Consider the following 15,939-nt stretch of genomic DNA (forward strand, 5'->3'; position numbering starts at 1 on the left):
AATAGTGTGCTGAGAAACTATCAAATTCTGACTATTATACCTTCTTCTTGGCCTCTTACACACTTTGACACATTCAAGGATCAACTCTTCTTCGTCCATAAGTGTGCCACATGTGTATGGTAGAGAATGTAAGGCTTCAGAGACTTTTTGTTAGTTTGTTTCTTTTTTTTTCACAAAAAAGTACTCCTACAGGTGGTCTAGAAGGTCAGTGAAATCTACTTCTGGGGGGGCTCTGGGATTTTCTCTTCCATTGCCTTCCACACTAATGGGGCAGAAGATGATTGAATAATAGATTTTTCTCACATTTGTAAAAAAAGGGGGCTAGACTCACTGGCTTCTGTAGAACCTTTTGGACCAGAATCTGTACTCTCATACCATGTCTCCCCTCCATTAGTCCAACTTAGAGAGATTTTACCAAGCCTTTTTGAAATTATTTTTTTAAATATTCAAACATTTTCTTATTAGATAATTGATAGGGAAAGGATTAAAGCAAAATTTTAAGAAAAGCACAAGTACCTCTCACCTTCAGTGAGAATGAGTTGGGGGTCAGTAGTATGGATGTCTGCACTAAAGAATTTCTTTGTTGTTTCTATCATATTACATGAGGTCTCTTGGTTTTGACATGTTCTCATCCGTAATGTCATACATGTGTGCCAACAGCATCTTAACTGAATTAACTGTCAATTCAACTCCATGCCATCAAGCAATCAATCAACTGTCAAGCATTTACTAGGCATTTACTACATTACAGGAATAGAGCCCAGCACTGGGGAAACAAAGGCAAATGTGAAACAATACTTTCTTAGAGGAACTTGCATTCTAACGGGGGAGATAATATATGTGAACATAAGGATATGAATTATGTGTGTTCTGTGTCACCTGTGCTTGTCTTAGTTGAATGGCAAGATCAATCTCATTTGAATGACCTTGGACTTCATCAAAAATGCCCTCTAGAATCCAATGGCTTGATGTAGTCATTATAGTGTCACTTGCAAACAGAGATAACTCGGGACTCTTACCCTTGAAAGAGGGACTTGCACTTTTCACCTTTGTGCCAGAAATACTTTATAACATTGGCAAAAAGCTTTGGAGAACATCTTCCTTCCTGTCTCATGCCTCACTTCACATAGAACCTCAATAGATAATCAGTTACTTGAATCAAATTATGTACATGTTTTCATGTATCATGGAATATTCTGTGGTATTAGCATTGGTATAAAGGCTGGTCAGATGGAATAGAGTATTTAAGGTTGCATTTTGCTCTACTGAGTCAAGTGTTTTCTTTTTTTTTGGCCTTCAGTATATGGTTGCTACAGTGCCATTTTATATTCTGTATACTTTTCAGTCAATTGTGTGATAAAGAAACTGTCTGGTAAAGAAAATTGAAGAAAACTCCTGCTCATTCCTTTTCCAGATTTTCCTCAAGGATTCACTGGATGTCTGCATAGGCCATCCTCATAATGATTGTCTAGACATAAGAAAATAGGAGTAGTAAGATCCCGGGATTTCTTGGTCACCTTTTCTGAGATAGCAATCCTGTCTGGTGCACTGTGTTATTCTTCTGAAAGCTCTCCTCCTTTGGAATATCTTTCAAAATGATTATGAAGTGCTTTTAATATTTTATCACCTCCAAAGAAAATTTACTTTTAGATTATTATTTTATATACAATTTAGAATGATTTATTGAATTTGGAAATGATGAGATGCTTATATAAAGTTGCAGTTTTTACTCCCAGGTAGTGTTGTGTTACTTAATCCATAACAATAACTAGCAAATGAAAGTGCTTTAAAATTTCCAAAGTACTTGACATACATGACCTCATTATTTTTTTCCCTTTCACAACAATCCTGGGATATTAGTGCTATTTTTTCCCTCATTTTATAGATCAAGAAAATTTGGGCAGAGAGAGGTTAAGTGAACTCCCTAGTGTAACATAGCACATAAGTACCTGGGTAGGAGTCACAAACAGATCTTCCTTACTACAATTTTAACACTCTAAACAATGATAACTACCTGTCTATATTTTGCATTGAAGTGAAACATCATAATAAAATACCTTCTTAATTATGTTTTGTATACATGTTCACATATAAATATATGTGTATATATGTGTATATACCTACTTTTATATATATTTCTCTACACACTCATATATTACAATACCTAGTTCATTCAAGTTTCACTGAATGAGGTGATTCAGTAGGAAGAAAAATATGTATTCAGGTTGTCAGTTTGGTACCACATTCTTCTGTGGCTTGGGGATCTCAGTCCTGGCAGCAAGGCAAATCATCACCCCCTCCTGCCTCTTTCCTCCTGTGTGATTCTGGTCCATGCATTATTCTAAATTTGACATGGGGAGGGAGCTAGATGACACAGTGGATAGAGCACTGGCTCTGGAGTCAGGAGGAGCTGAGTTCAAATCCAGTCAGACAAGAAATTTGACACTAGCTGTGTGACCCCAGGCAAGTCACTTAACCCCAACTGTCTCGCTAAATAATTAATTAAATAAATAAATGAATAAATGTGACATAGGAGGTACAATGAATGTGTCGGGCACTTCCTCACTCTCAATATCACAACAATATCAGTTTCTAGTATGCCTCTTTCTTGCCATATGACCCAATTCAGGCTGGACTGCTGGACGATGAGTTAAGAAGACCAGAGTTCTAATCCTATTTAATAGATTTTTTTTTACTACATTTACAAGAACAAGGCAATTAGTTATTCACAGCCCCAGTTTCCTCATCTGCAAAATGTGGATTAACATTAGGACCTATTTCATAGTGTTGCTGTTAGGATCAACTTAGCTAGCATGTATAAAATGCACTGCAAACCTAAAAGCACTACAGAAATGCAAGCAATTGTTATTACTTTATTGTTGTTGTAAATATATTTCCTGACGGCATATTTTATTCAGATTCTTTGAAGTTAAGCTATGAAAGCTTGAAACTGCAGCAAGAGTTTTGGGACATCTGCTATTTCACCTGTTCCTATCATCCATCCTGCTTTTCATTGTTCTCTGAGTGACATTTGTTTTTAACTTTTTGGAGAACGTAGGTTTTCATGACTCATCGCCATAGGGTTATATGGGTATGGGTGACTGTATCTGTGAGAAATTTAGAGACATTAAAGGAGGCTTATATTTTCCAAACACAAATAATCCTGTCCTTCTCTAGTTTAAATTCTGAACCCAACTTATCAGTTTGTACTATGTCCTGGACACACACACACACACACACACACACACATCATACTATAACTCTACAAACCAGTGACATTGGCTTCCTGCTGTTCCTGAAGCATGACACTCTATTTCCTAACTTTGGCCATTTTTAATAGATATGCCCTATGCCTAAAACTCTTCCCCTCCTCATCTCTGCCTCTTAGCTTTCCTGGCTTTATGAAAGTTTCAGTAATTGTCCCACCTTCTTCAAGAAGTCTTTTCCAATCCTCTTTAACTGTACTATCTTCCCTCTGAGACTACACCCCATTTAGCTTGTATGTATCTTGCTTGTATGTAGTTGCTAGCATGTGGGTACCCCCATTGCATTGAGAACCTCTTGAGCGTAGGGATTGCCTTTCCCTACCCCTGTCTTTACATCCTCAGAGCTTAGGATAGTGCCTGGTACATGGTAAGCATTTAATGAATGTTTGTTGACTAATCCCCAAATTGGCAGTCACTAAATAATATTTTAAATTCCCACCCTGCCCTGAGATGGTGATTAAGCCAATACCTATATTCCTCTTGTGTGAAGCGGGGAATTTCTCCAGGATGCAAGACGAGGATTTTCACCGTGGCACTTCCAGACATCACAGGCTCCCCATCATCAAAAGCAACAACCTCCAGCTGGGGGGAGGGAATGAATTTAAATAAATAGGATCTAAGTAAAAGAGGGGTGTTGTCATCAATGTGTGCCTATATTTGGGTTGGAACAGAAGATGCTTTTTCATCATGGCCACATAATGGGTTAAAAAAGGTAAAAAAAACCCTTTTATTTTATTTATTTTATTTTTTGCAGAATTATTTTAAATTAAAAGATTTGGAAAATAATGTTAGGAAACCTTTACAGATTCATTGCCAATTCTGCCAGTGTAAATAAATAGATAGACAAATGAACAGTAAATAAAATGTGTAGAGAACTATATAGAAATAGTGAACATGATGAAAACAGAAGAAAACCCTGGAAATTTGGACACTTACGTGATATTAGGATACTATTAAATATTGTTGGTGTGATTCTCTTCCTAATGGACATTTCTCTTTTTGATAAAAACAATCCCCCAAAACAAAACTTCTGAAAAAATATTTAAATAAAACTTATCTAACATTGGAAATTAGTCTAATGCTCCAAAGGATTTGTGATGTTGTCAATGTGAATATTCTCTCTAAGGATGCTGATCCTAAGCCATCCATGCCTATAAATCCTATGCCACTCTTGACCAGGCTCTTTCCTACTTTCCCTTAGAGGATTCCCCTAGTGGGTCTGGTGAGGGGGATACTAATATCACTTAAGTTATTTTGATATCATGATCATGACAGTAAAGCATGCAGTTGGCCAATTGCTTTTACCTCATGCTCACCTCATTATCAACCCATGTCATGTTTTTAGTTACATAAATGATAACAATTTATTAAAAAAACCACATATCTCATTTCTAGAATAGACAAAATCATAACTAGCAGCTTTGGTGCCTAAGGCAAAAAAGTACAAAATGTATCCTTAAATCTACTTTTTAATTCATAATGTGATTATAAATGCATATGTATATATGTGTAGATTGTGTGTATATAGGTACATAAGTGTGCATGCATACATGCATGTGAGTACTCTAGATTGGTGTTTTCCTCAATGTCATGTACTCCCAGTGTCCCTAATACATATCACATGGCCAAATGACTGAAAATATAGTCTTAGAGAATTGCTTGGGACACTGAGCAGTGTAGACTCCTACCTGAGGTCATATAGCTTTGCTATTCTGAATCAGATATATAGTGGAACTCAGTTATTACTGACTCCAAAGTTACTCTACTCCGCTAAGCCATGAAGCCTCTTGTGGGAATTGAGACACTTTGCTTTGTAGGAGGAACGATATTATGATAAATGCTTATATATCACTGTTATTAATAGTGCCCTCAATTCAGTAGTTTCCTATTTTGATTAATTATACTTTCTAATTATCTGCTAAGCTCCTAGGTAGTAACTAGGACTGCTGAAGAGTACATGTGTCCTTTTATTTTTCACCTCTTCAAGGTTGAAACCATGAGGCAAATCCCCTGATGCTCTTCTCTATTCATGACTCTGTGAAAAGATATAGCTTGGGGGAATCATCATGTGACAAATGAAAGAACTCAGTCTTTATCTAGAAGAACACTCTAGAATTTCAACCTCTGACGTAGCAAAAAATAATTTTAAAACACCCTAAACTTCATTTAAAACCACAATGTATTTGGAGATATCTACATATTTTAAGCAGAGAAATAACTACTGACAGACACCTGAAAATATGGATTAAAAAAATGTGAAATTAGATGGGACTAGATAAAAAGAGCTCCAAATTATAAAGTCATAGCGCTTACTGAGCTTACTTTGGAAATATACATACACAGATTCATACGTGTATATATATATATATATATATATATATATATATATATATATATATACATATATATATACATATACATATATATACATATATATGTTGTGTGTATATATATATATACATATATATATATACATATATATGTGTGTGTATGTATGTATATATATGTGTATATAAGTATGTATATATGTGTATGTGTGCGTATATATATATGTATATATGTGTGTGTATATTTATCTAGCTATGTATCTATATATCTTTTTTCCTCTTTTTGGATCCTTAGCACTTAGCATAGTGCCTGGTACAAAGTAGGTACCTGATAAATTCTTATTGATTGATTGATAACCAAATATTCACAATATCATCAACAGAATTTGAAACATTGATATCATTTCCAAAGTCTCCATAAAAGAGCTTGGCATGCAAGAGAAAAAACAAAACAAAACAAAACAAAACAAAAAATGAGAACACCGCCAATCCGTAAGCAAACTTTCATCTACCTTAAATATTGTACTGGGTTCTTCATTGAGATTCACTCGAGTAACAACACGTCCTGAATATTCTTCTATGTCAAATATGCTCGCTGGGTAAGGATATTGTTTGTCCTCCACTCGGTACCGCACATGGCTTGCTGGTAACCCCTGGAATATAATTGCATGCTGTTAAATTACCATTTACAACATGAAAAGAAAAAAAAATTGAAAATCTCAGTTATAAAATTCTTCTTTCTTTACAAGTGAACAAGATAACTCTTTGATGTACTTTGCCCCATTTTAAAATGCACTAAAACCTAAGTTAGAATATACTGGGCAGAAGGCCAGTCTGAATTGGAATCTAAATTGTAAGGTGTTTGAAATGGAGCAATATCTATACCGTATGCATCTTTATCATATTTGTCTACCCATATCTCTGTCAATATTGACTCTGACAGATGATGTAGACCTAGGCAGAGATACAGACAGATATAAAAGGGATGCTCTGTACATGTACAAGTATAGATATATAGATAGACACTCCATTGCCTTTCCTTCTTTTTCTTTTTGCAATCACAATCTTCAGAAAGCTTCCAGTGCTTCATACTATAAAATAACAACAGCTTACATTCATATGTTTCTAAGGATTGCAAGCTCTTTATGTACATCATCATATTTGATCCCTAAAAAGAAAAACAAAATCCCTGGGGTATAAATATTCTGTATCATACAGATGAAGAAGGTGAGGCCAGGAGGGATAAATAACTTGCCCAAGGTCACACAGCCAATAAATGCTTAAAACAGGACACCTGCCTTAGACCCAAGTATAAAGTCTTCCTGAGGCCATATTAGGCATACTATCCAGTATGACATGCTGCCTCTCAAAATGAAAGGTATAGATTAGATGACATAAATAGTTTCTCATGACTCTTGGATTTAATGACTGGTCACTTTATTAAGACTTGACTCTACAATTCTTGAATCAATTACAAAAAGGCTCATAAACTTTGTGTCTCCATCTCATAAATGTACTGCTTTGGATTTTATCTCTTCACTATCCTTTGCTAAGGAAATGACAAACTAATCAGGATTCATAGGATTCTAAGATTAGAAATTCAAGGGACTTCAAGATTGACCAGTTCAGCCCTCTTATTTTGTGAATGAGAAACTTGGGGCACAGGGAGAAGTGATTTGCCCAAAGTCCAGCAGGGGTAAGTAGCTGTATCAGAATTTGAACTCAGATCTTTAGCCTTTTCTTTTCTCAGGAAAAAAAATTGTATTTAAACAGTATAGGTTAGAAACTGATGCTGGAAAGATCCCACGAGGGAGGAGGAAGCCTTCACTAAGTTTCAGAAAATGACATAAATGGTGGATCACTACTCTTATATAATCAATTAATTGTTATGAATCTATGGTAACCATCAATAACAAAATCTCTATATCACATTTTAAAAGAGGTAAGGGATGCCTTTATTTTGTCGCTGTTGCTCAGTCATTTCACTCATGTCTGACTCTTCATGAGCCTATTTGGGGTTTTCTTGGCAAAGATACTGGAGGGGTTTTCTATTTCTTTCTCCAGCTGATTTTACAGATGAGGAAACTGAGGCAAACAGGGTAAAATGATTTGCTCTGGGTCATACAACTATAAAGTGTTTGAGGCTGGATTTGAATTCAGGAAAATAAGTCTTTCTGACCTCCGGCTTGGCACTCTATTCACTATGCCATCTAGCTGCCCAACAAAAAAAAAATCATTAAGCAGGAAATTGTTCTAAGGAAACAAAATGAAACAATATCATCCCTCAAGGAGTTTATACGCTCTTTCCAATTCCTTGATTTCACAGTAAACCCAGTAAAAGACAGAATACAGGGGAGGAAAACAGACCTGATTTCTTTTTCCTTTATTCAGGGAAAAAACATTCTCCCAGGATACAGGAGAGCACTAAACAACCCAAGACGTTCCCTTTTGTTTTTAGGAAAATATTGACTTTCTCAGATCCTGCTTCCAGTGTAGTCTGGATAGGAAAGTGAGTGTGTGTGTGTGTGTGTGTGTGTGTGTGTGTGTGTGTGTGTGTGTATGAACACTTATTTATACTGGTCCTTAACTCTTTATTTTCTTTCATGTTTTACTGAAATTTAAATATACAAGAATAAAAGAAAAATAAACATTTTATATTCTTAAATATTGAAACTCATATATAAAATAGGAAAAGAAAAAAAACATGTCATGAGCACAGTAGAACGTAAGAGAAGTTTCAAAATATATAGCAATAAATTTCTCTTTTAAGAAAGCCTATATAATAAATATTATGCATTGTGTTGAGAGCTGTCCATCTTTTCTTTGCTTTCTTATTAGTTTTCTTTTGTTCTCTGCAGTGCACTTTTTACTTTGTTCTTTTTTTCAACCTAATTTAAAGGTGTCAGAAATTACCTCAAACACCCCAAAGTAATGTTTGGCTATAAAAAAGTAGCAAGTGTCCAGAACAATGAATGACAATCCCCCCTCCTCCAACATTCAGTGTGCTGTTCCAACTCCATTTAGAATGTTGTGTTCAGCAATGGCCATATTGTAGGAAGGGAGATGCTAAATTTGGTTTATGTGGAGTAGTGGGAGGGAGATCAGAGAATAAGAGTAGAGGTTTGAAAGAACTAGTGATAGTTAGCCTTGAGAAGATTTAGAGGAGACAACTTGGAAGAATGTTCGTGGCCTTCATGGGTAAGCAACAGGATGTAGAGAGCTAGCCTCAGAGTAAGATAGACTCCTGGCTGCAAGTAAAGGCTTGAATACATCCTGGCTTTGTTACCCTGGGCAAGTCAATGAATTGCTCAGTCCTTTACACAACTCTTTAAGTTTAAGTTGCAGAGAAGCTAACATTAGGTATCATTAAAGGAAGATCTAGACCAATGAAATCACAAATCTAGTTAAAATGTGAATGAGAGGTTAGACTTGTTAGGCATAACTTTATAGGATAGAACTGGTAAAATGTGTAGAACCTGAAATGGAAGATGTGGACTCGATGGAAAGCCTGCCTGACAATTAGAAAGATCCAAAGAGTCTCTTTTCAGAGGGAACCCACTTGAATTCTTTCATTTTATAGAAGAGGAAACCAAGACTTTGATTCAGTGTGTATCCATGAATTAAAGACCACCAGCAGCAGCAGAAGCAGCAGCAGCATCACCCATATGCTATTAGAGTCCTTTGTCAGGACACACCCTTCCACTGGGTTCTATTGTTCTCCCTCCTCATTTCTGCCTTCTGGTGTCCTTTAAGTATCAACTAAAACCGCGCCTTCTAGAGAAAGCCTTTCCCAATCTCTCTTAATTCTAACATCTTCGCGCTTATTTTTTCCTATTTATCCTGGATAAATCTTGTTTGTACATAATTGTTTGCTAGTTTTATCTCCTATGAGATTGTAAGCTCTTTAAGAACAGGGACTCTTTGGCTTTTCTTTGTATTCCCAGCACTTAATTCTTAGTAAGTGCTTAATGAATGCTTCTTTGCCGAATGATTTGAATCTAGAACCATTTTGATATCTCTGTGGACACATGTGTCTACATGCACATGTTGGCTTGGCCATAGCAGAATTGAGCATCTGAAACCAGGAGGACCAAGAAATCAAAGAATGAAGCATAGGGAAATTAAGGCTGGAAATTAAAATATAAATGAACTCTAAATTCTGCCATGATTTTAAGTGTAGTGTTATACCTTAGAATCTACCCCATGTGTTTTATTCAATTTCTCTCAATTTTTCTTGACTGCGGGCTGGACCTAGTCATGCTTTAATTAAAGGTCAGGTATTATTTGTCTTCCCACATACCAGCCACCTTGGGAAAGCCTAGACAGAGCTTTTCTAATGCAACTCTAATGCTTCTCCCTTTCCCACTCTGAAACAAGGATCAAATTAACTCTACCATTGTTCCTGGAAAAGTTCAGCCAACCTATTGCTATATGGGCCCTTCACCTTCCCTGAGACATTTAGTAATTATAATGATGATGATGATGATGATGATGATGATGACAGTGATAGTGATGATAAATAGTATTTCTATAACATTTTAAGATTTACAAAACAGTTTGCAAATATTATTTTAAGTAATTCTCACAACAACCCTGGGAGGTAGGTGTCAGTATTATCCCCATTTTACAGATGAGGAAAGTAAGGCAGATAGAAACAAAGTGATTTGCCCAGCATCATACAGGTAGTAAGTATGGGATTTGCATTCTGGTCTTTTTTACTTCAGGCCTAGTGCTCCATCCACTGTTCTTTCCATAGACGATACTAATGTATATGCATGCCTTTCTCCAATTAGAATATAAGTTCTTTGAGAGCAAGGCTTATGTTTCCTTTTGTATTTGAGTATACAAATACACTGAACAGCAGCAATAAGGACTCACTAAATATTTTCATTCATTCCAGATTCTCAGGAGTAATTTTTTTGGGGAAAAAAAAAATTTGGCTTAAGGAGATAACTAGAGATAAGGACTGTACTCCAGATATCTCTCCTTTTCCATCCTCCCAACAAGGCCCTCATTGGACTTGTCATGAGAAGGACAATATTGAAACTCAATCAGAAATCTCTTAGGAGATTTTCAAAGGAGACATGTCAACACAGTGCTTTGTTTCAGGAAGCTCTTTAGAAGTTTGGTCTTGTTTTTATGAGTGAATAATGAAAGGGGTGTGATCTATGAAGGCAACCCCTTTGGGAAATAGACTATAATCAGTAGATGTCCAAATCCCAACAGGGACCTTAGCTGAATGAGCACTGATCAGGACATGTTGCTTTGAAGAAAGGGGAGGGGGGAAAGAAAAAAAATACTTTGCTTTTGCTAGAAGGCTAGTATCACTGAGACATCAAAATTCCCAAAAGATGAAAAATTGAGGGCTGCCATCTAATTTGTTATTTTATATTACTATTAAAAGACTGTTTCATATTTTCTGGGCCCCCACAAATACTAGATTCCATACAAAATACATTAAAAAGAATTTGGTGGAATTTTCTTTTAAGAAAATTTACTTAAATTTTATAGGAGTATAAGCAAATGGAAACAGGTGGCTGGCCTAAGCCAAGAAACTGTAAAATGTGTTCAGACTTCAGTGTACAAGATTTCTTAAATTCAACTTGAAATTTTAGTTATAGAAAACAAGATACAGAGATTTAGAGCTGGAAGAAATTAGAGATCATTCTAGTACAAAGCTCTCCCAATTTGTTCTGTATTGGAGAAGATGGTTTCTTTACAAATTTATTCTGTGCATAACATAAGGTCCTAATTAATGCTTTTTTTTTGTCTGAAAGTTTGTCTTTTTTTCTATCCTAGTCATTTCCAGATGCACCCTGCCTCACTGCAGTCAGCCTTCCACGTAACAAATAATCTCAAGAGACTTGACCCAGTGACCGTATCTCAAAGCACTGGTGACATATGCCACATTTCACACTCATAGTTCCCCACCTCTCATACGAGAAGAGGGAAAAGTATCTTCATCTTTACTCCAGGGCCAAGATGAGTTATTATATTCACCTCCCCCTTTAATAAATGATTATTAAATAGAATCTATCCTTAAATTTAATTTTGTATATAAGAACTTGAAGGCCAGAGTACAAAAAGTGAATAAATCTAGGTCACCAAGGAAATAAGAGACCAAGTCTAGATTTGAGTCCAGATGCTTTGTTTTCCACTCCAGTGTTCTTTGTACTACTGTCTCCCCTTTGGCTCTCTACATGCCTAAGGAGTCAGGTTGGTATTTTTGTCAATCACACATAGAAACATATATTTTTTTTTAAATTACTAAATGTTCACAAAGACTTAAACACATGATAATGTCACTGTAAAAAATTGAATTCACACTTCTTTTAAGACAATCAATACGGCAGGCATAAGACTGTTTAAATGAGGAAGGTTCTCTAAAGTTTCATGATTTTGACCATAGCTGGAGGCTCTTTGAACCACTTAGGGATTTATATTCACACTCAAGAATTCAACAAATATTGTTTTTGCACATAGCATATTGTTTGGAAATTAGGACTTTAATCTTTCAGTATAAGGAAAGAGGTGCAGCTTTCCCCATACTCTATTGCATGAGAATTAAAGTCATACATCATAGTAGTGAGGAAAAACACAAGCAACTCCAATAATCATTATTTAGGGCCAAAAGCCCCCACTGGGGTCCTCTATTACCTTGCCTTCAGAAAAGACCTCCTGGGCCTACTTGGGCTAGATTTTTTTAAGACCATTCAAAAATTATATCTCATAACTCGCCTCAGAAACCCACTCCAACATTTGACATTCTTTATAATCTGGAAGGTCAGTGGACTGTAGATTTAGAACTGGAAGTGACTTTAGAAGCCATCGAGTCCAATTCCCATTTTACAGATGAGAAAACCAAGGTATGGAGAGATTAAGTTATTTGTCCATGGTCACGCAACTTGTAACTGTTTTTGCCTTTCTTTGTATTCCCAATGTGTAGAGCAGAGCCTACATAACTATAATGAACTAAATTGATGAATGAATGAAGCAATTGAGGCAGGATTTGAACCTAGGACCTCCTAATTTCCATTCCAATGTCCTATCTTATATGTTATACAACCACTCAAGTCCTTCTTCAAATCTGATCCAAAGTCTCAAGCTAGAGAATAAGGCTTGATAATTATGAGATATAGAGTAGTTGATATATTTTTGTGCTTTGAATATTACCATTTATATTCTATTATTTTCATGAAAAAAAACCTTTGTCTTCATTGGGACATAAAGGAAAAAAATGCTAGAAGCCTGGAGATCTGGATTTGAATTCATAACCCTGGCTCTATGTTTACTACCATGTGAATATAGACACCATCAGCAACCATTTAGTGTGGTTGTTTAGTTGTTTCAGTTGTGTGTGACACCATTACCCCATTTGGGGTCTCTCTTGGAATAGATACTGGAGTGGTTTGCCATGTCCTTCTTCAGATCATTTTACAGATGAAGAAACAAAGAGAAAGAGGGTTAAGTGACACTTAACCCTAGTTAGTGTCAGAGGTCAGATTTGAACTCATGAAATTGAGTCTTCCTGACTTTAAGCTCAACATTCTATCCACTGTGCCACCTAGCTGTCCAAAACATTTAAGTTCCTACTATGTATCAGACACTGTACTAGATATATTAATTTCCCTTTTATGGGCATCAGTTTCCTCCTCTATTATCTGAAACAGTTATAATATGATATTTCTAAGGTCCTTTCAAGTCACAAATCCCAGAAATATTTACAATTCTTTCCCTTAAGGTTTTTTTTCTAGTTCTTTTAATATGTTTTTTATGTCTCTTCCCCATTGCCTCTGACTTTGTGAGGTGTAGTTTGGAACAAGCTTTTGTATTCAAGATTATTAGGTAGTTTTATTTCAAAGACAGCAACTTTTTAAAAGAAATGCATGCCAAATTATACATATTTAATTTGCATTGTGGGCAGGCACTAGCCATATTTTTCTGACATTCTGGCAGATGTGCCAATCACTTGTTATTATTAAGCGGAAACACAGCTGGTCATTAGAGTCAACCTAAGCGCTCAATATGAGATCATATAAACAATTTCCATAGGCAAAAGTTTGACAGATGGAATCTGGAAAGGGCTTTCTTATTTCTTTTACATGTTAAGCGGATGCATATATGTAGTGCCTTTAGTGATTAAAGTTCTCCTTTGATGCCTTGTCATGGCACATAAGTGCCAGTTGTCCATCACAATCTGGAAAACTTTCTAATATGAGCCTCACATGTGCAAGTTAGTTGAGCTATGTTTACAATCAATATTACCTTCACACTTTCTAATTATGGGGCCAACACTTCAGTGCAGGCCCTTATTCCATTTCATTAGGACTGCTACAGCAGTCTCTTAATATGACTCCATCTTCCAGTTCTTCCCTCTCCAATCCAGTCTCCACTCACCTGTCAAAATCATCTTCCTAAAGCACAAGGATGGTCATGTCCCTCCCCTGCCCAGGAAGAGCAATAATTCCCTTCAATGATTCCCTAATGATATCAAGATAAAATACCAATTCCTTAATTTGTAGTTCAATGCTTTCACAATTTGGCTCTAGCCTACCTATGAAGGTTGATTGCATATTACACTCTACTTGACATACTCTATGTTCTAGCCATACTCCCTTACCTGTGTATTATATTATAGGGCGAAACAACATTATTTTCATGAAGAAACTTTGTCTTCATTGGGACATAAAGGGAAAAAAATGTTGCTAGAAACCTGGAGTTCTGGATTTGAATTAATAATCCTTGCTCTATGTTTACTACCATGTGAATACCAAGACACCATCAGCAATCATGTATTGTGGTTGTTCAGTTGTTTCAGTTGTGTGTGACACCATTAAAGTTATAATATTTAACTTCATTCAAAGCTGACATCATATGTCAAATACTATTGGGAAACTATAGGGAACTATACAGAACTATGGAACACCTTTCCCATTGGCTTCTATTCTGGGTCCCCTTCTTTTCTCTTTCTGTACTATTTTTATTTTGGCTAGGCAATGGGGTTAAGTGACTTGCCTAGGGTCACACAGCTAGTAAGTATTATGTGTCTGAGGCTGGATTTGAACTCAGGTCCTCCTGAATCCAGGGTCGGTACTCTATCCACTGTGCCACCTAGCTGCTCCCTTTCTGTACTATTTCACTTAGCAATCTTATCAGTCCCCAATTATCAGTCAGATAATAAACATTTGTTAAGCACCTACTACGTGGCAGACATTGTGTTAAGTGAAATTGTCGTAGCTTATGTTAACGATTTTAAAATGTACCTATCCTGCCCTAACCTCTTTGCTGACAACCAAACTCATATCTCCAACTGTCTTCCACACATCCTAAAGCAGATGTCCAAAAGAAAGCTTAAATTCAACATGTCTAAAACTGCACAATATCTTTCCTCCTAAACCTTCCCCCAACCTTCCATATTACTGTAGAGCACAATGCCAATCTCTCATTCCCTCAGGCTCACAACCTAGAAAGCACCCTGGATTCCTCTTTAGTTCTGAACTCTCAGATCCATTCTGTTGGATCTTGGGACAAAATGAGGCCCTAAGGCATCCCTGAACAAAGAAGGAGGTTTATTTTGCCCTAACACAGCAAAGATATAGTGGCACTTCTTGTCTCCATATGGAAATTCCTCTGGTCAGTATACCAGGGTTTGGTGACTTATGGGTGGTCTCAGACACCCATTAAGTCTGAGATACTTCATCAACTACATATAGCTGGGACCTTTTATGTCCCAGACTAGGGAGCTACATCGGGGAAGCTAGTACCAATCAGATTCTGAGGAGGGGGAAGAAACCAGGGAAGTCAAAGAATTTTGGCCAGAAAAATCTGATCCTGTCATACGTGGGATATAATGGGGTGGGGTGGTGGGATGGGAAAGAACTAGATATGTGAGCAGATGATTGGTGACTCTCATAAAAGCAGAAAGAGATTTCCACCTTCAAAAAGGAATGATGAATTCACAGTTCATTGAAAAATGCAAATACATTATATATTTTGGAGGAACACACTAGCATTTCTTAAAGAGCAAGATCAAAAGTATTTATATTTATGATTATGATTGCCACAGACTGAAGTGCCCTCCTGATTATGAGATTCTAAAAAGGAAATCCTTAAATTAGTAGTTAAAAGCTTTTTCTTCACCTATTGAGATGATTATGTGGTTTCTGTTAGTTTTGTTGTTGATAGCATTCTGCAAGGATGGAGAGATATTTCCCACCATCACTCCCAAATAACTAGAAAACTTTTTCAGATTGATTGATTGTCATATGGACAGGCAACAAAGATAGCCTTTGCACAGAGATGTTTGTTGTATAAAATATACTCTCGAATTTGATCAACAAAGGTAG

At 36.3% G+C, this 15,939-nt stretch overlaps 1 protein-coding gene across 2 annotated transcripts in view; it reads right to left on the reverse strand.

Moving 5' to 3' along the window:
* The window catches only part of PCDH15 (protocadherin related 15), a 1,495,046-nt gene that overhangs the window by 173,642 nt on the left and 1,305,465 nt on the right, over positions 1-15,939 (reverse strand). For both annotated transcript variants that reach the window (XM_020978669.2, XM_078150714.1), the window contains 2 exons: positions 6,106-6,246; positions 3,736-3,848 (listed from right to left, as the gene is read on the reverse strand). In XM_020978669.2, the coding sequence (XP_020834328.1) occupies positions 3,736-3,848; positions 6,106-6,246 (254 nt within the window). The remainder of the gene's footprint in view (positions 1-3,735; positions 3,849-6,105; positions 6,247-15,939) is intronic.

The sequence above is a fragment of the Phascolarctos cinereus genome, unplaced genomic scaffold, assembly GCF_003287225.1.
Source record: "Phascolarctos cinereus isolate Bilbo 61053 unplaced genomic scaffold, phaCin_HiC Scaffold_3;HRSCAF=262, whole genome shotgun sequence".
Taxonomy (NCBI): Eukaryota; Metazoa; Chordata; class Mammalia; order Diprotodontia; family Phascolarctidae; genus Phascolarctos; species Phascolarctos cinereus.